This window comes from Gopherus evgoodei, chromosome 2 (assembly GCF_007399415.2).
Source record: "Gopherus evgoodei ecotype Sinaloan lineage chromosome 2, rGopEvg1_v1.p, whole genome shotgun sequence".
In the NCBI taxonomy this organism is placed as follows: Eukaryota; Metazoa; Chordata; order Testudines; family Testudinidae; genus Gopherus; species Gopherus evgoodei.
The window spans coordinates 298,158,662-298,185,889 of record NC_044323.1 but is presented as its reverse complement, the minus strand read 5'-3'; the positions used below and the strand labels follow the sequence as shown (position 1 = coordinate 298,185,889).

The 27,228-nt window shown below is 65.4% G+C and overlaps 1 protein-coding gene across 22 annotated transcripts in view; it reads right to left on the bottom strand.

Annotated features, from left to right (window-relative positions):
* PLEC (plectin) overlaps window positions 1-27,228 on the bottom strand; it is a 175,521-nt gene that overhangs the window by 17,290 nt on the left and 131,003 nt on the right. For all 22 annotated transcript variants that reach the window (XM_030554099.1, XM_030554100.1, XM_030554104.1 and 19 more), the window contains 20 exons: window positions 26,282-26,448; window positions 23,574-23,689; window positions 23,267-23,373; window positions 21,944-22,063; window positions 20,586-20,681; window positions 19,992-20,119; window positions 18,602-18,695; window positions 18,253-18,407; window positions 16,740-17,049; window positions 12,654-12,731; window positions 10,594-10,755; window positions 9,885-9,989; window positions 9,344-9,439; window positions 8,489-8,614; window positions 6,740-6,892; window positions 5,768-5,922; window positions 5,024-5,150; window positions 4,576-4,759; window positions 3,150-3,307; window positions 2,175-2,353 (listed from right to left, as the gene is read on the bottom strand). In XM_030554099.1, coding sequence (XP_030409959.1) covers window positions 2,175-2,353; window positions 3,150-3,307; window positions 4,576-4,759; window positions 5,024-5,150; window positions 5,768-5,922; window positions 6,740-6,892; window positions 8,489-8,614; window positions 9,344-9,439; window positions 9,885-9,989; window positions 10,594-10,755; window positions 12,654-12,731; window positions 16,740-17,049; window positions 18,253-18,407; window positions 18,602-18,695; window positions 19,992-20,119; window positions 20,586-20,681; window positions 21,944-22,063; window positions 23,267-23,373; window positions 23,574-23,689; window positions 26,282-26,448 — 2,816 coding nt within the window. The remainder of the gene's footprint in view (window positions 1-2,174; window positions 2,354-3,149; window positions 3,308-4,575; window positions 4,760-5,023; window positions 5,151-5,767; window positions 5,923-6,739; window positions 6,893-8,488; window positions 8,615-9,343; window positions 9,440-9,884; window positions 9,990-10,593; window positions 10,756-12,653; window positions 12,732-16,739; window positions 17,050-18,252; window positions 18,408-18,601; window positions 18,696-19,991; window positions 20,120-20,585; window positions 20,682-21,943; window positions 22,064-23,266; window positions 23,374-23,573; window positions 23,690-26,281; window positions 26,449-27,228) is intronic.

Below are 27,228 nucleotides of genomic sequence, written 5' to 3'. Positions count from 1 at the left end.
AGCACTCCCACAGAGCCAGGATGGGGACCAGCCTGGGCTGCTGGCATCGCATTGTCCCAGACACGCTCACTGGAACATGAGCCCCGCTAGCCTGTTCTTGATACTGATCGGGGGCGGGGAAGGTGGCTCCCTTCCCTGGCTCCTGCAGCAAAAGGGGCTGGCTCCTGCCTTGGAGAAGGGGGGTTGGAGCCTCCCAAATGGTCTCACTTTCCCTCTCCAAACACACCTGAACATTCAGCCTCCCCGCCCCCGGGCCAGGGAGCTCTCCCAGCTAATCGAGAGAGGACACACCTCTGTGGCATGGCATTTAGACATGCTGCAAGCAATGGGTCCCTGGGGCCCCTGCATGAGATGGGAAACACCTCACGCCTCTCCCTCTGCCGTGGCTGCAGACCAGACGGGTAAAGTCTAGCTCCTGCGCCAGGCCTGGGTCTGAGGTGGGCAAATTCCACCCCCCCACCCCCCAGTCATTATTCCGTATCCTTCCCGGGACATTACTGACATGAACTGTGACCATATAGAACATTGTTGCAACCAAGGTCCTATAGTTGCACCAAATCCTGTACAAAGAACGTCCAGTAAGGTGTCTATGGAAAGGTTCTGGTTTGCTGGGTATGATTATGCTGATATGCAGATACCACGATATGCAGGTATCATGTTTGTATTTCAAGTTATAAGTATTGGCTCTATCCTGTCTGTATTTCACACTTGTGCTCTGTTTCTCGGTGACACCCCAGACAATTTGGTGTCAGCTCTGCCTGGCCTGCTTGATGGACCCTTAAGGACCATCAGCTACACAAATGACTCATTGAGAGAAGGCAGATACACCTTGTGACTCAGCAAGGCAGGGCCAGGCCTTTGGACAGAACTCTGAGGTTTTCCAGGCCATGAGCTTGGTGGCTTGTGGTTGGAACAAAGAAAGCACAAGCCACATGGCAAAAGGACTATAAAAGGCTGCTGCATCTTCTCCATCTTGTCTTCAATCCTGCTTCTTTCCCCTGAAGGGACTTTGCTACAAACTGGAGTCCTGAACAAAGGACTGAATGACCCATCCCAGCAGGGGATGTTCCAGAGACTTGATTTGAACCTGCAGTTTATTCTATCACAGCTACAAGCCTGAACCAAGAACTTTGCCATTACTGGATGTAATTGATTCCATTTAACCAATTCTAGCTCTCATCTCTACCTGTTTCCCTTTATGAATAAACCTTTAGGTTTTAGATGCTAAAGGATTGGCAACAGCATGATTTGTGGGTAAGATCTGATGAATCTATTGACCTGGGTCTGGGGCTTGGTCCTTTGGGATCGAGAGAACCTTTTTCTTTTACTGGGGTGTTGGTTTTCATAACCATTCATCCCCAGGACGGGTGGCACTGGTGGTGATACTGGAAGACTGGAGTTTCTCAGGAAATTGCCTGTGTGACTTGTGATTAGCCAGTGGGGTAAAACCAAAGTCATTTTTGTCTGGCTGGTTTGGTTTGCCTTAGAGGGGTGAGAACCCCCGCCTAGGGCTGTAACTGCCCTGTTTAAGCAATTGGTTCTGAATTGGCACTCTCAGTTGTATCCAGCCAAAGGTCACTTTGTTACACCTCCATCACAGCCCCAGGCTCCCAGCTTGCCCAAGCAGGGGTCTGGCTGGCCCCAGTCACTCATCGCCCATCTCTGCCTTTTCTGAGCTGGGGTGCCCAGCGTCCTGCCCACGTACAGAGCGGCTCTAGGACAGCCCCAGCCCCACCCAGCTGCGCACTGTGCGGGGGCTGCCCTGGGCCACCCAGGCCCCTCTCTGGAGTGAGTGCAGCAAGCACAGGGCCTAAACCGGGAGAGGAGGTCAGAGCGGCTCCAGTGCTGGCTGGCACCTCGCTGCCCGTTCTCCTGGCTCAGCTGGGACCCTTGAAGCTCCTCACAGCCCTCACCTACGTAACCGCCAGCACCTGGCACCCAGAGCAGCTTCTCTCCCAGACAGACAGCAAAGAAAAGCTAATTGGGGGTGGGGGGCACAGCATATACAGAGTCCCTGCCATGGGGGGAGCCTGGAGGAAAACTGTCCGGGGGAGAGGGAGATGGGGGCTGCAGGGAGTCCCTGAAACAGAGAGGCTGGAGGGGGGGAGGCCTGGGGGCTGGAAGGAGCCCCCAAGGTGCACAGTGAAGCTATTCAGCCCAGGCCCCCCACTCACTTCTCCAGGTAGATGGTGGAGAGGCTGTACACCTGGTCCATCTTCTGGAGAGTGATCTCCAGCTCCGAGCGCAGGACAGGGGCCGAGCTCGAGTGCTCCGGCTGGGCCAGCACCTTCTCCGTCTTCTCGCTCACCTTCTCCAGGCTCTTCCGGATGCCCTCCAGCTCCACATGGATTTGCTGTGGGAATAGGGTGGGGCTGTTACTTCAGGCAACCTGGCGACGCCCCAGGCTGGCGCCTGGCCCGGCACTAGCTGGGTTTCCCAAGACCCTCCCCAGAGCAGGCCAGTTCTGGTGCCAGGCCAGGCAATGCCATGCTGTGCTCCAGCTCCAGGGACATGGCAGAGCGTCTCGCTATCACACGGGAGGCCTGTCACCAAGTGTGACGTTTTTAAAAAGGTTTCAGGAAGCCTGCATGTGCCTCAGTTTCCCTGCGCATGGCACTGGTCCCTAGGGGGAGGAAAGGGCTATGTGAGGGAAGGCGATGCAAACAGTGCGCGGCTGGCTGGGGCTAAGTGGGTTACTGGAAAGGAGCTGGCTGAGGCCATGAAGACAATGGCAAATCCAACAACCTGGCGACCGCTCACCTTTTGGGAGGTGGGGAACCTGTGCCCACAGGACAGCCCCCCGTAGGTAGTGTCCACACAGCAGCTGTGCCCGGGCACTGGCTCCTGTGTAGACGTACCCAGGGAGGGACAGGAGGGGCTGAGCCCAGCCCAGCCCATTGGCCTGAAGCAGGATGCGGCAGGGATCCCTTCTGGGGTCAGCCTGGGAGGGGATAACTCTGGCTTTGCTACAGGGATGGAGGTGGCTTCTTGCAGACTGGAGCACAGCAGAGGGCCAGTGCCCTGGGGTAGGTGGGTTCTGATGTCTGAGTAGAGAGCTGACTGGGTGCAGGATCCTCACGGGGGGCTGAGGGGACGTATCTGCTGCTCGCTGATTGGCTGGGCACAAGATCCTTTGGGGTGGGGTGTACCTGCTGCTCGCTGATGCGCTGGGCACACTCCTTGACCGGGTCCTTGTCGAGGGGCGCCCGAATCTTGTGGACAGTGCGGGACTCACAGCTCTCCAGCTGCAGCCGGATGTCCTTCAGCTGGGAAATGTAGCTCTTGCACATGGACTCGTCCTGCTCCCCTGTGCAGGATCAGTGGCGTCATTAGTGACAAGTAGGGAGAGGTCTTCGGGGCACAGCCCTATGGGCCCAGAGAGGTTGGGGGACACCCCACACAGAGGAGGGGCTGTAGGATGAGAGGTCTCCCGGGCACGGCCCTATGGGCCCAGAGGGGTCGGGGACACCCCACACAGGGAACGGGCCGTAGCACGATAGGTCTCCTGGGCACGGCCTTATGGGCCCAGGGGGGTCGGGGGCACCTCCCACAGAGGAGGGGCCATAGGACGAGAGGTCTCCTGGGCACGGCCCTATGGGCCCAGAGGGATTGGGGCACACCCCCCACACGGGAGGGGCCGTAGCACGATAGGTCTCCTGGGAAGGGTTCTGCTGGGGGGAGGGGCATGTCACAGACACAGCCTGGGCGGGGGAGAGACGGCCACAGCCCTATTGCAGACATGGCCCCGTGGGGTAATGGCCTTGTCGCAGGTGTGGTCCCCAATGTGTGTATGTGGAGGGGTGTCCTGGCTTTGTTGCATGCCTGGTTGTAGTAGTAGGATTTTATGTTTGTATTTTGTATAATTTAGAATGAAAGATAAAGGATAATTGTAATCCCTTCAGTAATCACAGAACCCTTTCTAAAATGTAATCCTGTCTGACATTCTCTGTACAATTGTTTGGGGTGAGTAAAGGATGTGTGTGCATGGCTAAGGATGAGTGTGAAAGCCATCTCAAATGTCCAGATGGTCAAGAAGAAGTGAGAGACTTGGAGAGACAGCAGGAAACAATCAGAAAACATCCATTGTATCTGATGGTAAACGAGTTAGCAGCATCCACAACCTCAGAGGTGAGGCAAACACCCCTGAAGGCAAGACAACAAAGAAGAGATAACAGCAGAAAACCCCAAGATTAACCCCACCTAAGGACTAACGATCACAGAAGGACATTGCAAAATCCATAGACTAAGGAGGGAATTGACAAGTATAAAGCTGGGGTGTTTTGCCACAGAACTCTGGGTTCAGTCCTGCAAAGCCTCGGATCGTGACCGACAGAGCCCAGCTCCTCCCTCGTGCTCAGTCTAACTGGCCATTAGATTGACTCGAGCTACGATCTGCAGGACCTGTTGTGCATGTGTGTGATTGAACACATGTGCATTTCCAATAAATGCATAGTGTTGCCTTTTCCCTCAAAAAGATCCCGTGATTCTTATCCGCATAATAGGGTCCATGGTTGGGGGCCAGCATGGCCCCAGCGACACGGGAGGAGCCCAGACTGGCGGGCGCGGCCTGGTTACCTTTCTCCAGGCTGTGCAGCAGGTGCTCGTATTTCTGGGTGCAGGCCCTGTACTCGCGCTCCATCTGCAGCCGGTCGTCCGGCAGGAAGCTCTGGGAGTCCTGACTGTCACGCATGAACTCCTGGAAATGGGTCTCCAGGCTGCGCAGTGTCTGCCGGTAATCCTCAGGCTGCAGTGTCCGGAACTGGGGGCCAGGCACACGGCCTCAGACGGGCGCCAGTGCCCCCATGCCCAGCAAGAAATCCCCCCGACCAGCTTCCGCCCCAGGCCAGCCATGGGTGACACCCTGTTCCCCCTACCCCAGCGACAGGTGGGTGTTAGGGGGCAAAGGGACCCTTCCCCAGGCACGAGGCTCTCTCTTGAGAATGAGCCTGAATCTCCCACCCTCCCAGCTCCTCCCTGAGATCTCCAGGCCCGCCCCGTGAACAGGGCTGGGGCCCCAACGCACCATGAGCAGGGACCAGGACTGGATCTGCTGGATGTCCCGGACCAGGTACTGCCAGGCCAGGAGGCTCTTCATATCCACATGCAGCTGGTGCCACAGTGTCACCACGTGTTGGTGGCTGACGTCCAGCCTGGGGAGAGCGAAAACCAGTGAGCTCAGCCCGCATGGCCGGGCGGAGGGCAGGGCTCCCTGGCACTCGAGGCCCAGCCCCCAACAGCACCACAAGACCTGGGGGGACCCACGGAGCTTCAGGGGAGAAAAGCTGCTGCCCCTGTGGCTGGCACGGGGATGGAGACAGTGCCCCTGACACGGACTGTCTCAGGCAATGGGAGAGGAGACTAGCCCAGGTGGGAGCAAAGGGAGGGGGCAAGGAGGGGTCCCGACGGATGGGGGAGGGGAGCCAAGGCCCGGCCGGGGAGGGGAGCCGAGGCCTGGCCCGGGAGGGACCCCGACGGATGGGGGAGGGGAGCCGAGGCCCGGCCCGGGAGGGGCCCCGACGGATGTGGGAGGGGAGCCGAGGCCCGGCCTGGGAGGGGCCCCGACGGATGGGGGAGGGGAGCCGAGGCCCGGCCCGGGAGGGGCCCCGACGGATGGGGGAGGGGAGCCGAGGCCCAGCCCGGGAGGGGCCCCGACGGATGGGGGAGGGGCCCCGACAGATGGGGGAGGGGAGCCGAGGCCCGGCCCGGGAGGGGTCCCGACGGATGGGGAGTGCCCCCGACCCCGGCCCCGCAGTGTCCCCGCTCGCACCTGCTGACGGCGTCCAGCGCCTCCCTGTTGGGCGGGGGCACGAGGAAGCAGACGGACGGCACGATGGACTCGCTCCCCGAGCCACTCAGCACTTTCCACCTGGCGGGCTGGGCGTTGCTCAGCAGGACGCACTCGTCTCCCTTGTGCACCGTGATCTGGGGAGCCGGGGGGCAGCGTCAGCCCCACACGCCAGAGCCCATCCGGCCAGGCTGAGCACTGGACCCTGCACCCACCCTGGAGCCAGCGCCCTGCACCAGGTTCACCCTCTGCACCCCCTGCCTGTGCTGCTCCATGTTGGATAATGCAGCTGGGTCCCGCCCCTAGGCCCCTGCCCCTCAACCCCCATCCCTCACACCTGCCCCCAATCCCTTGGCCCCTGGGCCCCAGCTCCTGCCCCCAATCCCCAGGTCCCTGCCCCAGGTCCCTGCCCCTCGCCCCTGCCCCCAATCCCTTGGCCCCTGGGCCCCTGCCCCAGACCCCCAACCCCCGCCCCTCACACCTGCCCCCAATCCCCAGGCCTCTGGGCCCCTACCTCCAGGCCCCCGCCCCTCACACCTGCCCCCAATCCCTGGGCCCCTGCCCCCAGACCCCTGCCCCTCCCATCTGCCCCCAATCCCTGGGTCCCTGCACCCAGACCCCAACACCCAACCCCCAGGCCCCCGCCCCTCACACCTGCCCCCAATCCCCGGGCCCCTGCCCCTAATCCCTCAGCCCTTGGGCCCCTGCCTCCAGGCCCCCACCCCTCACACTACCCCCAATCCCCAGGCCCCTGCCCCCAGACCCTCAATCCCCGCCCTCACACCTGCCCCCAATCCCTGGGGCCCTGCACCCAGACCCCAACCCCCAGGCCCTGCCCCCAGCCCTCTTGCCCCCACCCCTAGGCCCTCGCTCCCAGCCCAGGGCCACCCACCCCCACACCTGCCCCCAACCCTAGGTCCCAAACCTTGCCCCTGCCCCTCAGCCCGCACTCACCTCCACCTGCTTGTAGTCACAGACGGCCTGCACTGGCAGCCGGCCCTTGAGCGGGGTGCCCGGGTTGCGTGGCCTGAGCTGCACGATGGCTTTGGCCCGCTTGGCCAGCCCCGTCAGGTGCCCTTTGTACTCCGCGATCTGCTCCTTCTCGTCCTGCGGAGGGAGCAGGGTGAGGGGGGCAGAGTGACGGGGGGGGAGAGGCTGTGACAAAGTGGGGCTGTTCTTAATGTTTCCTCTGAATACTGGGGGGAGGCCTCAGCTCTGGCCGACCCTCTGTCACCTGGCACCTAATGGCCAGGCCCTTCCCCCCGCAAGGGGATGCTAAAGGTGGGAGAGAACAAAGAGATCAGGTGACCTCCTGGGCCGGGAAAGGGGCTGAGCAGAGAGGAGGGGCTGGGAGGGGTTGTTAGTCTGGAGCTGGCTGGGGACGAGGAGTGAGGGCAGACGTGGGGGTCTGGCTCACTGCCCCCCAGAATGGACCCGGCTGAGGGGTCTGGTTTACAGTACCTACAAGCTCTGTTTTAGACCCTGTTCCTGTCATCGAATAAACCTCTGTGTTACTGGCTGGCTGAGAGTCACGTCTGACTGCAAAGTGGGGGTGCAGGACCCGGTGGCTTCCCCAGGACCTCGCTGGGGTGGACTCGCTGTGGGAAGCACATGGAGGGGCAGAGGATGCTGAATGCTCCAAGGAGAGACCCAGGAGGTGAAGCCGTGTGAGCGTCTTGCCCTGGAGACAGGCTGCTCCGAGGGAGAGGAGGCTCCCCAAAGTCCTGACTGGCTTTGTGGGGAGCAGTTCCAGAGCAGCACCCAGGGACTCCGTGACAGAGGCAGGGCAGGGTGACAGGGGGGCAGAGTGAAGGGGGGCTAGAAGCAGTGCAGGGTGACAGGGGAGCGGGGTGCCAGGGGCAGGGTGACGGGGAAGGGTAGAGGCAGTGCAGGGTGACAAGGAAGCGGGGTGATGGGCGAGTGGGGTGACAGGGAACAGGGTGACGGGGGGTAGAGGCAGTGCAGGATGATGGGAGCAGGGTGACAGGGTAGAGGCAGTGCAGGGTGACGGGGGAGCAGGGTGCCAGGGGCAGGGTGACGGGGGCTAGAGGCAGTGCAGGGTGACGGGGGAGCGGGGTGATGGAGTGGGGTGACAGGGAACAGGGTGATGGGGGGTTGAGGCAGTGCAGGGTGATGGGGGAGCAGGGTGATGGGGGCAGGGTGTATGTGTGTGGGGGGCTCCCCTTGTTGAGAGCCATTGGAGGAGGCTCCCCTCAGGCCGGTCTGTGCCGCGTGCCAGGTACAGAACAAACTGACTCCTTTGGCAACGTGACGTATGCGGCACTCCCCACGCGGGGCCAGGCGTATGGGCCCAGAGCTCCAGTCCAAGGAGGGGGTGAGGCCGGGCGGCTCCCCCAAGGCACAGCGAGACCCCTCAGGGGTCAGGCCCACTGCAGGATTCGCCCTAGAGACACCGTTCCAAAGCTGGGGCCAGGCACTGCGCCTGTGGGTCCGGGAGGGGGTGTGGGGGGTGATAGGGGAGGGGTACTCCGGAGGGCCCTCTGCAGTGGGGAAGGGGGCAGGGCACTCACAAGGGCATCTCACAGTGGGGGGAGAGGGAAGGAAGGAGGCAGGGGGCTCTCCCGAGGGCCCTCCCCAGCAGGAAGGGGGACTGATGAGGGGACCCGCTGCAGGGGGGCGGGACGGGAAATGGGGATTGACTCTCGTGAGGGCCCCCAGCAGCCGGGGGGGAGTGTCACTTACAAGGGCGTCTTGTAGCAGGTCCTCGAGGCGTGTCACGGTGATGGTGCGGTCGCACGAGTATTTCTTCTTCATGCTCTCCTGAGTCTTTCTCAGGAACTCCTCTGCCTCCTTCACGTCTGAGAAGAACTGCGGGGCGGGAGGGGTCAGCACCTGCCAGCCCCACGCGGGGGCCCAGGCCAGCCACCGGGGCGGGCTCCTCAGTGCCAGGCCATGCCCCCCGTGGGTGCAGAAAGCTACGGCTATTTACTGATCCGCGCTGGACCCCACCCACGCCTGCCTGGGGAGGGGAGCAGGGACAGACGCCCAGGACAGATGCTGCTCAATGAGTGAGCCCTGCCAGCCGGTGGGGGCGCCTCACTTCCCTGCCAGGTGCCCCACCCGCTGGCAGGTGCCCATCTCCCCCCCCCGGCACCCCACCAGGCACCTCGCCTCCCTGGCCCCCTGGCTCCCCCCCGCCAGGCACCTTACCTTCCTGGCCCCCTGCCCCCCTGCCACGTACCTTGCCTTCCAGGCCCCTGGCACCCCCAGCACCAAGCCCCCCCCACCAGGCACCTCGTCTCCCTGGCCCCCCCCCCCGCCCGGCACCTCGCCTCTCTGCCCCCGCCCCCCGGCACCTTGCCTCCCTGGCCCCCCTACCCCCACCAGGTCATAGAATCTCAGGTTTGGAAGGGACCTCAGGAGGTATCTAGTCCCACCCCCTGCTCAAAGCAGGACCAATCCCCAGACAGATTTTTGCCCCAAATCGCTAAGTGGCCCCCTCAAGGATTGAACTCACCTGGCAAGTGCCCACTTCCCCCCGGCAGTCTCCCCTGCTCCCTAGCACCCGCCCCCCGCCCCCCCCAGGCCAGGCCCTACCTGGAAGTAGGCCGTGTTCTCCTTCAGATGAGCCTCGATGCAGCAGCACAACTGGAGCATCCAGCTCCACTGGGTCTGCAGAGCCGCCTGGAAGGCCTGGAACAGAATCAGCGTCACTCTGGGCTGAGCCCCGCGACCGCCCACAGGCACCCGGAGCCCTGGGCAGGGAGACGTAGGCGGCACGGGGCCCCACACTGGGATGGGAGCCAGCCAGAGCCCCAGACACCTGCACCCCTGGGCCCCCCACTGGGATCGTCGGGCTCTCGGAGCAGGGGCAGTTCACGGCCACCCAGCCTCTCAGCACGGGAGAAGGGCAGGTCTTCACCGCCCGCCCGCCAGGTGCCCAGCGAAAATGGGCCTACGCCTGGCCTCACCCGGCGCCCAGTGAGAACGGGCCCTGCGCCCGTCCGCCAGGTGCCCAGCGAGAATGGGCCCTGCCCCCGGCCTCACCTCCATCGCCCACCCGGCACCCAGCGAGAATGGGCCCTGCCCCCGGCCTCACCCGGTGCCCAGCGAGAACGAGCCCTGCCCCTGGCCTCACCTCCACGGTCTGCCTGCCCGGGTGCTCCTCGTGCAGCAGCCTGTCCCCCGTGCTCTGGATCTCCTTTATCTTGCGCTCCCGCAGCTCCAGCTCCCGCATCAGCCCCTGGTGCGCAGTGGAGACAGGGAGCAGCAGGTGAGCGCGCCTCAGGCTGGCACGGCCCTTGGCAGAGTGGCTGGAGCTGTGGCTGCATGCACAGGCCTGAGGTGTGTCCGGGGTCCCCCCGGGGGCAGGCCCCTCCCCAGGGACATGGGGCACCCATGCAGAGAGCTCAGGGCACAGCAGCAGCCCTGCAGTCAGAGCTGGGCCTGTCTGTCTTGGGGGTCAGGAAAAGGGGCTCCAGGTGTCGGAGAAGGGATTAGGGAGTATGGAGGGATGGGGCCTAGCTCCCTGGCAGGGCAGGGGATCCAGCTGGGGTCCTGCCTGCCCCAGAGGGCAGCAGCCATGTCACTGGGACGCTCACAGCGAGCCCGGGCAGAGCCGCAGACAACACCCACAGGCCACAGCCCCCTGGACAGGAGTGTAGGTCCGTGCTTCCCCATGGCGCTGAGCACCCCCTCCACTTCCCCAGCCAGCCCTGCCCCCAGCCCCTTCCTCTGGGAATGCCAGCCAGGCCAGGCAGGTCTCTGCCAGCACCTGTGCGGGACGCACGCAGGCCTGGGACGCAGGCTGCACCGGGCGGGGGCAGGGGGCAGCCCCGGGGCAGTACCGAGTAGTTCTCCTTCTTGGCCGTCATGTTGGGGTTGCGATCGCTCCAGTCGTAGTTCACCTCCTCCTCCTCCTTCTCGCTCAGCCACATCAGCTCCCGGGTGGCGGCGCTCACCAAGGCCTGCAGGCTCTCCAGGTGCCGCAGCCGGGCCGTGGAGGCGTTCTGGGGGTGCACACGGGCGTGGGGTGGGGCGCGGGATAGCACCCTTCCCCAGCCACGCCTCGCTGCTCCCCGCAGGCCCCCCTGCCCCCTTCACCCACACAGTCCCCCTGCCTCGCTGCTCCCCGCAGGCCCCCCTGCCCCCTTCACCCACACAGCCCCCCCCACAGCCCCCTGCCTCGCTGCTCCCCGCAGGCCCCCCTCCCCTCTTCACCCCCACAGCCCCCCCTCACACAGCCCCCTGCCTCGCTGCTCCCCGCAGGACCCCCTACCTCTTCACCCCCACAGCCCCCCTCCCCCAGCCCCCTGCCTCGCTGCTCCCCGCAGGCCCCCCTGCCCCCTTCACCCACACAGCCCCCCCACACACAACCCCCTGCCTCACTGCTCCCCGCAGGCCCCCCTCCCCTCTTCACCCCCACAGACCCCCCTCACACAGCCCCCTGCCTCGCTGCTCCCCGCAGGCCCCCCTCCCCTCTTCACCCCCACAGCCCCCCCTCACACAGCCCCCTGCCTCGCTGCTCCCTGCAGGCCCCCCTGCCCCCTTCACCCCCACAGCCCCCCCCCACAGTCCCCTGCCTCGCTGCTCCCCGCAGGCCCCCCTCCCCTCTTCACCCCCACAGCCCCCCCACACACAGCCCCCTGCCTCGCTGCTCCCCACAGGCCCCCCTCCCCTCTTCACCCCCACAGCCCCCCCCCACAGTCCCCTGCCTCGCTGCTCCCCGCAGGCCCCCCTGCCCCCTTCACCCACACAGCCCCCCCCCCACAGCCCCCTGCCTCACTGCTCCCCGCAGGCCCCCCTCCCCTCTTCACCCACACAGCCCCCCCCCACAGTCCCCTGCCTCGCTGCTCCCCGCAGGCCCCCCTGCCCCCTTCACCCCCACAGCCCCCTCACACAGCCCCCTGCCTCGCTGCTCCCCGCAGGCCCCCCTCCCCTCTTCACCCACACAGCCCCCCTCACACAGCCCCCTGCCTCGCTGCTCCCCGCAGGCCCCCTCCCCTCTTCACCTCCACAGCCCCCCTCACACAGCCCCCTGCCTCGCTGCTCCCCGCAGGACCCCTCCCTCCTTCACCCACACAGCCCCCCACCCCACAGGCCCCTTTCCTCCCTTCTCCCACACAGCCCCCCTCACACAGCCCCCTGCCTCGCTGCTCCCCGCAGGACCCCTCCCCTCTTCACCCCCACAGCCCCCCCACACACAGCCCCCTGCCTCGCTGCTCCCTGCAGGCCCCCCTCCCCTCTTCACCCCCACAGCCCCCCTCACACAGCCCCCTGCCTCGCTGCTCCCCGCAGGCCCCCTCCCCTCTTCACCCCCACAGCCCCCCTCACACAGCCCCCTGCCTCGCTGCTCCCCGCAGGCCCCCCTGCCCCCTTCACCCCCACAGCCCCCCTGATATAGCCCCCTGCCTCGCTGCTCCCCGCATGACCCCTCCCCTCTTCACCCCCACAGCCCCCCCACACACAGCCCCCTGCCTCGCTGCTCCCCGCAGGCCCCCCTCCCCTCTTCACCCCCACAGCCCCCCTCACACAGCCCCCTGCCTCGCTGCTCCCCGCAGGCCCCTCTTCCCCCTTCCCCCACACAGACCCCCTCACACAGCCCCCTGCCTCGCTGCTCCCCACAGGCCCTCTCCCCCCTTCACCCACACAGCCCCCCACCCCACAGGCCCCTTTCCTCCCTTCTCCCACACGGCCCCCCCCACACAGCCCCTTGCCTCATTGCTCCTCACAGGCCCCTCTCACACAGCCCCCCACCCCCCCTCCTCCCCACATACCTCCCTCCCCCTTCCCCCACAGCCCCCGGCCTCGCTGCTCCTCATAGGCCCCCATCCCCCACCCATCCCACCATTGCTTCCTAGGAGCCTCCCCCCAGCCCCCTACACCCCGCGCCAGGCCGGCCCCTCACCAGCAGCTGGGCGTACTGCAGGTCCAGCTGGCCCAGGCAGTCTCGGTAGGCGCTGCGTGGGCCGGGCGAGAGCTGGGCCTGTGGGGAGAGAGCAGTGAGCACGCGGCACAGAGCTGCTGACCCCCACTGGCGCCCTACAGGCCTGGTGCGCGGGACGTGCCGCCAGCTGTGACGTTAGGAGTGTGATCTAATACTTCATTGAAAGGCGACAGGGCCAGAAAGAGTTCATTACCCCCCAGACTGACCTGACCCAGGGCCCCGCTTTACAGACTGGTCAGGAAGATCTGTAAATGAACAGAGCTTGGAAATGCAGCCGGCATTGTTAGAGGTAGAAGGGTAGATCAAAAAAGGAATATTACCATTTAGTAAGACATTGGAGTGAAATAGTATTATTGTCTATGTGTCTCTTTGAAGGTTGTGGTCACCTGTATCTGAACTGTTTGATGGATAAATTACCCTGTGCTAATTGCCAGGATGGTTGGGAGAAGGACAGTTCAGCCGATTGTTTTCTCAGGCCGAAAGGCTGCTGGAAATGTATAAAAACCCTGGGACACAATCCTGCTTTATCTCAGATCTGCTTTGGGTTTCAAGAGGGGGAAACCTTAAGCCACAAGGATTGAGATCCCCAGTCACTGACTGGAGCCACCCTGAATATGGACATTGGACTATAACCTCTGGACTAGTTAAAAAAGGACTTTTGGCAACTACAAGTTCATCTCTGCTACGTATCTGAACCTCAAGAATTGAATTCAAGTCTGTCTGTATACTGATCTTTTAACGAACACTTTCTACCTTTTTTTTTTTTTAATAAATTTTAACGTAGTTAATAAGAATTGGCTGTAGTGTGTATTCTGGGTAAGATCTAAGTTATAATTGGACCTGGGTGTGTGGCTGATCCTTTGGGGTTGGAACAACCTTTTCTTTTATATGATGAAGTAAGATTTTCAAGAATCATCATCATATCTGACGTGTGTCTGGATGGAGGCCTGAGGCTGGACACTTTAAGAGAACTGCGTTGTTTGGACTTCGGAATAACCTGTATGGTACTATGGAAGCTGTTCTGTGCTGGCTGGTAAATCTAAGTATTGGAATATCCACCAGTGTTTGGGGTTTGTCTGCCCCGTTTTGTTTGCGATTCACCCTGATTGAGTGACCTCAGCTGGCTCCCACAGGCAGCACCGTCACACCAGCCCTGCGCAGCAGGGGGCACTCTGCAGACCCAGGACAGTGCTGTGGGGAGGGGGCTCTGCCCAGCGGGCACAGCAGGCCCCAGGACAGCGCTGTGGGGTGGGGGTCTCCCAAGGAGGCACTGCAGCCCCCAGGCAGCGCTGTGGGGAGGGGGCTCTGCCCAGCGGGCACTGCAGCCCCCAGGCAGCGCTGTGGGGAGGGGGCTCTGCCCAGCGGGCACTGAAGCCCCCAGGCAGTGCTGTGGGGAGGGGGCTCTGCCCAGCGGGCACTGCAGGCCCCAGGACAGCGCTGTGGGGTGGAGGTCTCCCCAGAGCGCACTGCAGCCCCCAGGCAGCGCTATGCGGAGGGGGCTCTGCCCAGTGGGCACTGCAAGCCCCAGGACAGTGCTGTGGGGTGGGGGTCTCCCCAGCAGGCACTGCAGCCCCCAGGCAGTGCTGTGGGGAGGGGGCTCTGCCCAGCGGGCACTGCAGCCCCCAGGCAGCGCTGTGGGGAGGGGGCTCTGCCCAGCGGGCACTGCAGGCCCCAGGACAGCGCTGTGGGGAGGGGGTCTCCCCAGCGGGCACTGCAGCCCCCAGGATAGCGCTGTGGGGAGGAGGCTCAGCAGGGGGCACTGTAGGCCCCAGGCAGTGCTATGGGGAGGGGGCTCAGCAGGGGGCACTGCAGAGCCCCAGGACAGCACTATGGGGTGGGGGCTCTCCCCAGCAGGCAGGCTGGCCCCAGGACAGCGCTATGGGGTGGGGGCTTTCCCCAGCGGGCAGGTTGGCCCCAGGACAGCGCTGTGGGGAGGGGGCTCTCCCCAGCGGGCAGCCTGGCCTCAGGACAGCGCTGTGGGGTGGGGGCTCTGCCCAGCGGGCACTGCAGGCCCCAGGACAGCGCTGTTGGGTGGGGGCTCTGCCCAGCGGGCACTGCAGGCCCCAGGACAGCGCTGTGGGGTGGGGGTCTCCCAAGGAGGCACTGCAGCCCCCAGGCAGCGCTGTGGGGAGGGGGCTCTGCCCAGCGGGCACTGCAGGCCCCAGGCAGCGCTGTGGGGAGGGGGCTCTGCCCAGCGGGCACTGCAGGCCCCAGGACAGCGCTGTGGGGTGGGGGTCTCCCAAGGAGGCACTGCAGGCCCCAGGACAGCGCTGTGGGGAGGGGGCTCTGCCCAGCGGGCACTGCAGCCCCCAGGCAGCGCTGTGGGGAGGGGGCTCTGCCCAGCGGGCACTGAAGCCCCCAGGCAGTGCTGTGGGGAGGGGGCTCTGCCCAGCGGGCACTGCAGGCCCCAGGACAGCGCTGTGGGGTGGGGGTCTCCCCAGCAGGCACTGCAGCCCCCAGGCAGCGCTATGCGGAGGGGGCTCTGCCCAGCGGGCACTGCAGGCCCCAGGACAGTGCTGTGGGGTGGGGGTCTCCCCAGCAGGCACTGCAGCCCCCAGGACAGCGCTGTGGGGTGGGGGTCTCCCCAGAGCGCACTGCAGCCCCCAGGCAGCACTATGCGGAGGGGGCTCTGCCCAGTGGGCACTGCAAGCCCCAGGACAGTGCTGTGGGGTGGGGGTCTCCCCAGCAGGCACTGCAGCCCCCAGGCAGTGCTGTGGGGAGGGGGCTCTGCCCAGCGGGCACTGCAGCCCCCAGGCAGCGCTGTGGGGAGGGGGCTCTGCCCAGCGGGCACTGCAGGCCCCAGGACAGCGCTATGGGGTGGGGGCTTTCCCCAGCGGGCAGGTTGGCCCCAGGACAGCGCTGCGGGGAGGGGGCTCTCCCCAGCGGGCAGCCTGGCCTCAGGACAGCGCTGTGGGGTGGGGGCTCTGCCCAGCGGGCACTGCAGGCCCCAGGACAGCGCTGTGGGGTGGGGGTCTCCCCAGCGGACACAGCAGCCCCCAGGATAGTGCTGTGGGGAGGAGGCTCAGCAGGGGGCACTGCAGAGCCCCAGGACAGTGCTATGGGGTGGGGGCTCTCCCCAGCAGGCAGGCTGGCCCCAGGCAGCGCTGTGGGGTGGGGGCTCTCCCCAGCGAGCAGGCTGGCCCCAGGACAGCGCTGTGGGGAGGGGGCTTAGCAGGGGTGCTCTCTTTTGGAGAAGTCTGTCATAGTGGTCTCTGCAAAGAGCGCCGTGCGCTCTAGGGCACCATGCTGGTGTCACTCACTCACCCTGGGTGAGATGGGTAAGCTCCCCCCAGCTCGGACTCCCTGATCCTGGCCTGCCCAGCCCACCCCAGGGTGCTTCCCCCAGTGCCTACTGGCCTTTCCGTCGCTCAGGAAGCAAAAGCCTCCTGTACCTGTGTCCACACGGCAGCCTCAGGTCTCGCCTGCCCTGTGCCCCTGCAGGGGGCTGCAGCTGGCTGGAGGGCATGAGCAGCTGCTGGCGCCATGGTGGCTCACCCGCTGGGCATTAGCCCTCGTCAGATGGGCTAGCACAATGGGGTCACACCAGGAACTGTCCCTGCCAGGCACCCTGAGTTCCCGTGACTGGGGCAGACAGCAGGAGAGGCGGGTGCTCTCTGACTCCCTTGGGTGGAGTTGCTTTCAGTACGACGTGTTAACTCCACCAACTGCCCCGCTCTGCCATAAACAGCACAAGACTTGATAGGCCTGAGGGGGGATCAAAACCTCTCTAGGGGAAGAGGGGCCCTGGGCAGCGGCAGGATGTCTCCCCCTCTGCAGGTGGCTGGGAACCCCGGTGTCCTGGGGACATGCCGGCTTAGGGGGCCATGCTGCGCCCTGGGCACCAAGCTGTGGACAGCTCCTGCATCCCCCCGAGAGGGGGCTGCACTGCCTTGGCGGGCACGGGACCCCATGAACACAGTCCGTGGCAGGGCTCGCGGCGGGGGGTGACCCCAGCATGCGGAGAGCAGTGTCTGAAAAACCATGTTCCACACCCCCCGGGCCTCAGGCCAGGCTGCCTGTCCTGCCCAGCCCCTTCCCCTGCCTCACCTCGTCGGCCCGCGCTCGCTCGATCTTGGCCCGGAACTCATCGATGGACTGGTGCAGGCCCCGGTGGCTGCCCAGCTGCGACTCCACCGTGGGCAGGTCCACGCCCCACTCGGCACTGTTAAGCCGCCTCTGGTTCTCCTCCACCCAGGCCAGCAGGTCCTGCAGGTAGCGCAGTGTGACGTCGTCCAGCTCCTGCCGGGGACGCTGGCCGAGAGGGAGGGCCACCTGGGCAGGCTGCAGGGAGCCTGACTTCAAGCGCAGGTTGTACTCGGTGCGGATGGCGACCAGGCGCTCGTGCAGGCGGTACACCCTGCGGGCAGAGAGGAGGGGGGCACATGCTGGGGCACAGATGCTGACAAACCAGAGGGAGATGGGGGGCCAGTACAGAGCAACATGGGCAGCTGAGGTGGTAGCAGCTCTGGGTGGGGCAGGTTCTGGCTGGCCTGTGACTGAGTGGGAATTATGCATAATATTGTGTGTGAATGGTGTGTGTGCCTCAGTTTCCCCTATGAGGGCAGGGTTAACTGGGGGCGGGGGGGGAGGTTGTTTACTCTGCAGAGAGCCAGGTGTGACTGATGCCGGGCTGTCTGGGGCCAGGACCCATGGAGAGCCCGGCAGAGACAACGGCCACGCCAATTACCTAGACATTTGGTACCTAGTAACCAAAGGCTTGTCTACACTGGCAAGTTTTGTCACCAAAAACTGCCTTTTGGCGACAGAGCAGCAAGAGCGGCCACGCTACGGGGGACGTTTGTCACGGAAAACGCCCAGTTCTGGCGACAAAAAACTTCCACCCCAAGAGAGACACTTGTCTTTCCCCCTCCCTTTATTGTTGTCATAGCCCATGTAGACGCTGTCGATCGTTTCATTGACGGAACTGGCTTCCGCCCGTAGCTCACAACGCGGCCCTCATTGCTCTGCCCAGCGTTTTATTCTCTGCTGCCCTGCAGGCAGGCGCCCTCCCCTGTCAAAGCTCTGGGAAGCACCTGTGTGCTGCTCCCTTTGGGAACAGACAAAGAGCAAATCACGGGCCTGCTCCTGTCCTGCCCGGCACTAGGAACACAGCGGCTGGCAGACTGCGGTGCGGCTTTGCCACCCCTCCGCACAGCCAGCGCACAGAGCTGCTCGGGACGCTGCTCCCAGCAGCGGTGGGAGAACTCGGAGAGAATCCCAAATGGGCAGCGATTAGCTCTCCTTTCCCACACCACTGCCCTGTGGGATACCCTGCCCGCTGCCTTGCTCACCTGTCCATCACCATGTCCCTCAGGCAGGGGCGGAGCTGCGGCTGGGCCCCGCCCCCCAGGCAGGGGCAGGGATTTGGCAGGGCCCCTCCCTCAAGGCAGGGGCGGGGCTGCAGTTGGGCCCCTCCCCTCAGGCAGGGGCGGGGCTGTGGCTGGGCCCCGCCCCCAAGACAAGGGCGGGGCAGTGGCTGGGCCCCACCTCTCAGGGAGGGTGGGGCTCTGGCTGGGCCCCTCCCCCAAGGCAGGGGCGGGGCCACAGCTGGGCCTGTTACCTGCGGTACATCTGCTCGCCCTGCGGGTGGCGCCCGTCCTTCAGGGCCTGCACATCATTGAAGAGCAGGCGGATCATGGCATCTGCCTTGTCCAGGTCCCGCTCGATCTCGGCCGCCTTCTGCGGCTGCTTTCCGGCATTCAGCAGCCGGACGTCCTGCAGGAGGGAGATGTTAAACGGGGGGCGGCTGAGACACCCCCCATTGCATGCACTGCCCTCCCTTTGCCCCCACGCTCTATGTGCTGCCCTCCCGAGAGTACCTAGGGGCTGCCCCATGCCCTCAGGCATTGGCCAGACAGCGGCAGGCCTGTCCCGGGGGTCCCGGGTGCCCCCCTGAGCTTTGCTCTCACCGACTGCAGCAGGGTGTCGGCCTGGTTCAGCTGCTCCTCGCACACCCCCGACTCCATCTGCAGCTTGCTGACGATGCGCTGCAGCCGCTCCAGCCTATGTGGGGTGGGAAGGGGAGCACAGTGAGCAACTGCGCCCTGCCCCCCCGCTGCGCACCCCAGCTCCTGCCCAGCCCCCAGCCCCCTGCCCCCTTGTGCCCGCCCCAGCCCCTGCCCAGACCCCACCCCCGTGCGTGCCCCAGCCCCCTGCCCCGCCCCTCATGCACACCCCAGCCCACGCCCCTCCTGTGTGCACCACAGCCCCCCACCCTGCCCCCATGCACACCCCAGCCCCCTGCCCCTCCTGTGTGCACCCCAGCCCCCCACCCTGCCCCCCATGCACACCCCAGCCCTCTGCCCAGCCCCCGCCCCTCCTCTGTGCACCACAGCCCCCACCCTGCCCCCCATGCACACCCCAGCCCCCTGCCCAGCCCCCGCCCCTCCTGTGTGCACCCCAGCCCCCCGCCCTGCCCCTGCCACCCTGTGTGTGCCTCAGACTCGCCTCCTCCTGTGTGCACCCCAGCCCAGCCCCACTTGTACGCAACCCAGTCCTGGTGGCCAGGGCAACTGCAGGCCCCCGAGACTCCACTCCTGCTCTGCCACGTGCCTGTGGGAAAGGCACAGCCCCCCCCTTCATCCCTGCTGGAGCCTGCAAGCTCTGGGCGAGCCGGGAGCCCAGTGGCACTGCCAGTGGCCAGCCTGCGCTCGGCTCTGTTTGCTCGGCGGGCAGGCAGGCGGGGCTGGGCTTCCTGAGGGGAGGCACCCGGCGGGCGGTGACTCACCAGCCGTATGGTTCCCATTAAGGGCTGCGAGGCCAGGGCGGGAACACCCTGGCGCTGAGTGTCCGCCAGCAGAAGCCTGGCCTGGCTAGCCCAGGAGGGGAGAGCGCCAGCCCCAGGGGTGTTCTGAGCCGGCCCACCCTCCACTAACAACCCCCTCCCCAATCTCAGCCCCCCCAATCCCCCTCAGCCAGCCCTTCTCCCCTGTTCCCAGCCCCTCCACTGCCAGCCGGCCCTTCCCCACCCCACCCCCTCCCAGCCCCTCCCCATCCCCCGGCTCCTGCCCCACCCCAGATCTCCCTCCCAGCCCAGCCCCATGTTCCCTCCCAGCTCCCCCTCAGCCAGCCCTTAGCCACCACCTGCTCCCCTCCCTGTTCCAGCCCTTTCCCGCCCCTCCAGCTCCCTCCCCCCACTCCCAGCCCCATTTTCCCTCCCAGACCCCTCGGCTCCCCCCAGCCCAGCCCTTCCGCATCCCACGTTCCCTGCCAGCTCCTACGGTCCCTCTCAGTCAGCCCGTCTCCCCTGTCCCAGCCCAGCCCTTCCCCACCCCACGTCCCCTCCCCCCGAGCACTGACCTCTCAAACTCAGCACGAAGCAGCTTCTCGCGCTCCAGAATGGCGACGTGCAGCTTGCCCCACTCCTTCTCCACGTCCAGCGGGTGGTAGCCAGGGGACACTTGCAGCTGCCCGGCCTGCACCGTGCCCTGCGCCGGCAAGAGGGGGCGTTACGTGGACCAGGAGGGCCTCCCTGAGGCAGGTCGGGAGGCCAGCCCCCAATCCACACACGGGGCCATGGAATGGGGGGACATGTGAGGACCAGCCCGCACCTGGCCCTGAGGGGTCTATAGGGCAGCACAGGAGTGAGGGGCACAAGCAGTAGTTGGCCCCGCTTGGGAGGGCTTTGCTCTGGGCACCTCGAGGGTCGGCAGGGGCTGAGGCTGGGCCCGGTGGGGAGCTGGGGATGCAGAGCTGAAGGCCCCTGCCGTGCACCCTGCTGGGCCTCACACAGCGTGACGGAGTCACAGGACAGCTCCCCCGGTCACATGCCCGCTTACAGCCGGGCGCAGCCCCTGGTGCTCAGGGACGAAGGGCTCGGCACAGCCCCGGGGGGGAAAGGGGAGGAGAGCAGCCCTGGCGGCTGTACGTATCGGGGGGCTCTCGGGGGCTCACCTCCAGCGACTGGTAAATGACCTTGGAGCGGTTCTTGTCAGCCTCCTTGGCCGGGAGCTCGGTTTCCTTGAACTTCAGGAACTGGCGCCACAGCAGCTGGGAAGAGGCTGGGGTTAGGGCAAAGGGGGGGCAGGGCAGGCCCTGGGGGCAGGAGAGGGGCCCCGTGTGGCTGTGGCACCGGGACCCACCTGTGACCAGCTGCCCAGGGGCTCTGTGCCAGGCGCAGGGTCACCACCAGTAGGGCCCATGCCTGGCCAGCCTCTCCCTAACCCACCATGCAAGGCGTATCCTCAATAGCCCCCGCTCCCACCCCAAGGATACGGCATCCCCCAGCCAGGGGTTGGGACCTGGAGCTGAGCCAGGCCCGGGGAGCTGGCCCCACACACGGCCACACCCTAGAACGGCCGGAGCCCACAGGATGGAAGTGGGCCGGGCGGGCGGGTTCTTCTTCGCCACTGTTGACTCACGAGGGGCTGGCATGGAAGGAATGAGTCACGCACCCTCCCCCTGCCTGGGGAGCCCCGTGATCCCCCCTCAGTTTGCTGCCCACTCCCCCGGCTCACCTGCCTTCTCCCTCGCACCCTGGGGCAGGAACTGGGCCCTGCCAGGTCCCTCCAACGCAGCCTGACCCTCATGGGGCCAGCTGCCCCCTATGCTGGGCTCAGACCCCCAGCTCCTCAGGGAACAGCTGCCAGCGCAGAGACAGACTGGGTATCCCAAGAGCCAGATGCCAGGTCCCCTACAGCCCCAGGGAACCACAGACCCTGCTCCCCCTCGCTGCCAGCAGAAAGCACCCACTCCCCAGGGAGCTCTGGGGGCCCTTCCTTCTGGGGGCTTCCAGGCGGCTCCTGGGTGGGGGTGGGGCCTGGGCACCCTGCCCAGCCAGATCCCTCCTGGGAGGCAGCTGGAAGCTCCCCACCCCTCACTGGGCCCTTTCATCCCCTGCCAGCAGCAGCTGCATCGGGACATGATGAGACGGGACCATGACACAGAACATGTGGCCTGGAGACCATGGCCCCCCGGCCAGCTCAGGCTCTGAATGCCTTACCACCCCCCAGCCCACCTCAGGAGCCTGCTCAGTGCGCAGCCCCCCCGGATCGCACGCCCCCCGCACCAGGACGGGCACTCCAGCATGGCCAGGTACTGCCTGGGCGGCTCCCTCTCCATGCCCAGGCCTGGAGCTGAGAAGGCCACGTGAGCTGCTCCTGCCCCAGCAGGAAGCAGGGGGGGCCCCAAGGGCATCTGTAGCGATGGAGCTTGGTTGGCTCAGGGGCTGTGCAGCCCGGGGACTTGAGGGATGATGAGAGGTCCCCAGAGCCCCGATCCAAGAATCACTGCTGCATGGCTGGGCCCCTTACCTCAATCTCCTCGTAGCTGGCCGGCACCTTGCGCTCCTCGAAGACGACAATGTGACTGCGAATCCACTGCAGCAGCACCGTCACCACCTCACGGTACTCCTGCCACCGCAGCTGCAGCTCCTAGGGGACAGGCGAGAGCATGGCCCGGGGTCCCCGCGGCCTCACCGCCCCGCCCTGGCCGTTCACAGAGACAGCACAGAAATGGATGGGGGGCATTCGGTGGCAGGCAGGAACCGCTGCTCCCTGGGCTCACTTCAGCTCACTTCAGCTGGAATCACCCCTGGATGGGAACTTCAGTGACTGGCCCATCACCTCCAACCCAGAATTTTCAGTACTGTTTTTATGACCCTATGTGTGCCTCAGTTTCCCCTATATTTCACAGGTTACTCTGTGGGGAAGGGGGAAGGACCGTTTGCTCTCAGGGCAGGCTAAGAGACCTGGCTATGAATGTCGTCCGGTTGCCTGAGCCGTGATGGGCCATCGGAAAGGACTGGCCCAGCTGACCCCATATCAATGGAGGACCCAAGAAAACAATGGCAAAGCCAATCACTGGGACACTGACACCTGGCACCCAAGGCGGGAGGGGGCGGGGAGGGGTTTCCCCACCTCTGCAGGGAGGCTGAGCAAAGACCCCCCCAGCTCGAGAACAAATGACTGAGGGGTGAGGTGAGGGGTCGGTGCTGGCTGGGGAAGGAGCCTGGCCTCTCACCTGGGAACTGCCCAGGGAGATCAGATGGACAGATAGACAGAGCTGGACCAATGGGGCTCTGGGCTGACCCCATCGGTCTGGGCTTTAACCCGCGTTCCCCTGCTGCGTGGCCGTGTCTCCCCCGGGGTCTGGCTCAGCTGGACTCGCTGGGCAGAGCTGGGGGGGTGGGACAGGAGGGCTGGAGTCCCCAGGGTTCAGGCTGAGGAGGGCAAGAGGCCCCAGGGGGTCTGGCCCACTGAAGGGCTCCTCCCAGACCACTCTCAGGGGCCAGGCAATGATCCTGGGGCTCTGTGACACAGGGGACCCCCCACCCTTCTGCAGGGGAGCGCAGCTGAACTGGAGACCAAAGGCAGCGACGTCAGGGGCTGGGCAAGGGAATAGGGGGGAGCTCTCTGCTTAGCCTGCCTCCCTGGGGTCTCTGCAGATGGCCCCGGCTCCCCCGGCCTGTGGGGCACCGGGCCCCGCTGCAGAGAGCGTGGAGCGTGGGATTACCGGCGTCTCACGGCCTGTCGCTGTGCACAGCAGGGCTCCTGGGCCTCGACAGGCTGGGCACAGGCCAGCCCCAGAGAGGCCGCAGCCCCCAAGCCCCTTAGCTTCCACAGCCCCATACTCACATTGGCCTTGAGGCCGACCGACACGTCGGGCACACGGGGCATAACGTCGTACAGCGACGAGACATAGGTGATGATGGACTTCTCGTCTGGCTGGGGCACGTCCACATCTGGGGGGAGGGGCAGAGCGTGAGCAGCTGTGGGCGGAGCCCCAGCCCAGGGGTCTCCACCTGCAGGGGGCTGCCCCCCGTGCTCATGGAATACACCCCCAGGCCGAGGGGCTGCTGCACCCAAGGGTTCCCTGCAGGAAGCAGAGCCATCAGGTGGCTGCCCCATGCCAGGGAAGGGCTGTGTGTGGGGCACCTCATACCTTCAGGGTCCAGCAGGCGCGTCACCCCCAAGTCCCGCTCGGCCACGGTGAAGGCCTGGTCCAGGTTCTCCAGGTTGGTCTGGCGATACACCTTGTTCATGTCGATGAGCATGGGCCTGCGTCCGAGACGGAGTGGGTGAGGGGCCAGGGGCTGAGCATCCCCAGAGTTGCAACCACCACGCCCAGCTTGGAGCCTGCTCTAGGGCTCCACTGACGAAGCGTGGCCCCACCCCCTCCCCCCACATGCCATGCCAGGACTGCGGAAACTGGGATGCCTGGGGGCACCGTCTGGTGAGGCGAACTGCGGGCTGGGCCAGGTCTGTGCCCACAGAAAGCACATCACCAGCATCCTCCACTGCAGGGGCGGGCGAGCCGTAGCACCGGGACCCCGCGCAGCCGGGCGAGCCGCGGCACTTAACTCTTGCACTGCTGAGGGAAACACGAGACACTGACTCACACCTCGTGCTGGGCTGGCAGCCCCTGATCCCTGCCCCCGCCCCGCAAGGTGTCGGCTGTGGGGCTGGGAGAGCTCCAAACAGCCCCCGCGGCTCAGCACAGCAGCTCCCCCCAGTCCCGATGCTCCAGGGCAGAGTGCATCGCCCCTCTCCCCACCTGGCAATCAGGCTGGCTCCTGCCAGCTCCAAGCAAGCCTGGCCCAGGTGGGGACACCTTAGTACGATAGCTGTGCCCACTGAGCCCCTCACAGCAACGGGGCAGCTCCCCTGGTTCTGACACATGGCAGCCTGCCAAGCCCCATGCCCCATCAGGAGCCACAGCCTGGCAGGGAGTGGGAGCCAGGGAACGCCGCCCCAAGCCGGCAGATCTGCTCCAGCTCTGCAGATCCAACAACCCCCGCCTCACCGCCGCTGCGCCAGACGGCCTGTGGGCCACCCAGGTTCTGTAAACGTGGGGACTTCAACGGAATTATGCACCCTGGGGGGTGAGCTGAAGCAGAACAAGCTTTGCCCGTCCCCTCACCAGATCTGCTGCAGCCCCCCAGCCAGTGCAGCCTGGCTCCCCTAGTACCCCCCACTGCACCCCATCTTCGCAGCAGCGATGCCCCGGCTGGCGCGGTGCCTACACTTCCTGGAGGTGCAGGGTGGAGTGGAGGGAGTACAGCGAGCTGCTGACATTGGGGGTCTCCAGCGCAGCGAGGTCAGCGATCTCCTCGCACAGCATCACCACCTGCTCCTCTGCCCCCGTCCGGAACCCCGCTGAGCCGCCCAGCCCGCGGCGCTGCAGCTTCTTCTTCGGCCGCTGCCGCGAGCTCCTCTCCATGCTGGGGCTCAAGCCTTCCTCTGCTCGCTGCACTGGGAGCCGGGACCCGCTGGCTGATCTGCCCGCCCTGGCACTGCGCTGCCGGGACCCGCTGGCTGATCTGCCCGCCCTGGCACTGCGCTGCCGGGACCCGCTGGCTGATCTGCCCGCCCTGGCACTGCGCTGCTGGGACCCACTGGCTGATCTGCCAGCCCTGGCACTGCGCTGGGAGCCGGGACCCACTGGCTGAGTCGCCCTGGCACTGGGGAGCCGGAACCCACTGGCTGATCCACCCGCTCTGGTGCTGGGAGCCGGGACCCGTGGGCTGATCTGCCCGCCCTAGCGCTGGGGAGCCAGGATCCTCTGGCTGATCCACCCACTCTGGTGCTGGGAGCCGGGACCCACTGGCTGATCCGCCCGCCCTCTCCCCGCAGAGTGGAGGCTGTGCTGTGCTGTGCTGTCAGCCTCGCGTTCTCCTCCTGCCTCTCCCGGGGCGGGGCAGCTCCTGCACATACTTGTTACACTTACAGAGGAAAGCGGGAGCTGACGCAGGCTCCAGCAGGCCCCCCCGCTCTCAGCCTGGTGCCCCGCAGACCCCCAGCCGACGGCAGCCCGTGTGCTGGGGATGGGCAGCGCCAGGCAGGCGACGCATACGAGGGTTAGAGGGGGTCCCAGTGACGCTGGCACAAGCTGATGGGCTGGAACTCGTCTGGGCACTTTGCATTTAACGCAGTCCCCACGCACCAGGCCCGGCTGAGGGGGCTCCACCGAGCCAACAGCCACTTCTCCAAGGGCAGGCAAGTGAGAGGGGCCCGATGTGATCTGCCTGCATGCGCTGCCCCCACTCTGCTTGGAGAGCCTCCCTCCTGGACCTGCCCAGCCCACTGCTCACGGCACTGCTCTGGGACCCCCCGTGCAGACTGCAAGGCTGCTCAGGGACCCTGGCAGCAGTTGCGGCATATCCACTGGGGTTGCTCGCCTGGGGCTAGGTGGCTAGGAGAAGTGCTAGCTGGGGGGGCTGCGCCGGCCCCCAGGAGTGTGGGAAGAGAAAACAGTTCCCGGCTCCGGGGCTGGGGCTGGGGCAGGGCGCGGCCCGGCTCCACCCCTCTGAACTATCCAGCTCGCTGTCCTGACACGCTCCCGCAGAACTCGCTGCCTGGGGCGGCAGGCGCCTGCCAGAGCCGAGCAGGGGCAGGGCACAGCACCCTCGTCACCCTGTCCCGCAGAGCCTCTGCCAGCACGGAGGCAGCCCCAGCCAAGGGGAGGTTGGGCCCAGATCACACAGAGCAGCTGCAGCCCCCCAGGCCCCCAGCACAAGGGAACCCAGCACACCTAGGCTAGCAGAACAGTGCGTGGGGCAGCCCCTGGTGGCTGGGCACTGACCCTGTGCACGTGCGAGTCCCTGGCCCCCCCCCAGTGCAGGCCATGCCCAGCCCCCGCCCGTCTCTCACTTGTGATGGTGGATGATGGCGTTGAAGAGACGCCCGTCCCGCCAGCTGGTGGTGAAGTTGTCGCAGCGCAGGCCCTGGTAGCCCTCCACCATGCGTTGTGACCACAGTAGCAGCCTCTCCTTGGCACTCATGTCCTCGGACTGCCCGCTCACCTGGATGTCCGAGATCTGGAAGGGACGGGCACATGTCAGCCAGCCACCCTGGCCCTGCAGAGCCTCTGCCCAGTGCCCCGCAGGGGCCTCCTCCATCCCTCGGCCCAAGGACACCCTGGGATGAAGCGAGAATGCTCTTAATGTTTCCTCTAAATATTGTGTGGGTGCCTCAGTTTCCCCTATTCATTTCTTAAGTCTCCAGTGTGCATAAATGGCCAACACTTTGTATCCTGGCAACAAATGGCCAGGGCCCTTCACCCTGCAAGGGAATAGCTAAAGGTGAATAAAGAGGTCAGGTGACCTCCTGGCCCGGGAAGGAGACAAAGGCCAGAGAGGAGGGGCTGGAGGGAGTTTCAGTCTGGAGCTGGCTGGGGACGAGGAGTGAGGGCAGACGTGGGGGTCTGGCTCACTGCCCCCCAGAATGGACCCGGCTGAGGGGTCCAGTTCTCTGTACCTACAAGCTCTGTTTTAGACCCTGTTCCTGTCATCGAATAAACCTCTGTGTTACTGGCTGGCTGAGAGTCACGTCTGACTGCAAAGTGGGGGTGCAGGACCCTGTGGCTTCCCCAGGACCCCGCTGGGGTGGACTCGCTGTGGGAAGCGCACGGAGGGGCAGAGGATGCTGAATGCTCCAAGGAGAGACCCAGGAGGTGAAGCTGTGTGAGCTTCTTGCCCTGAACAAGTCTGCTCCACGGGAGAGGAGGCTCCCCAAAGTCCTGCCTGGCTTGGTGGGGAGCAGTTCCAGAGCAGCGCCCAGTGCCTCAGTTTCCCCTCTGTGTTACTCCAGTCTCTGGG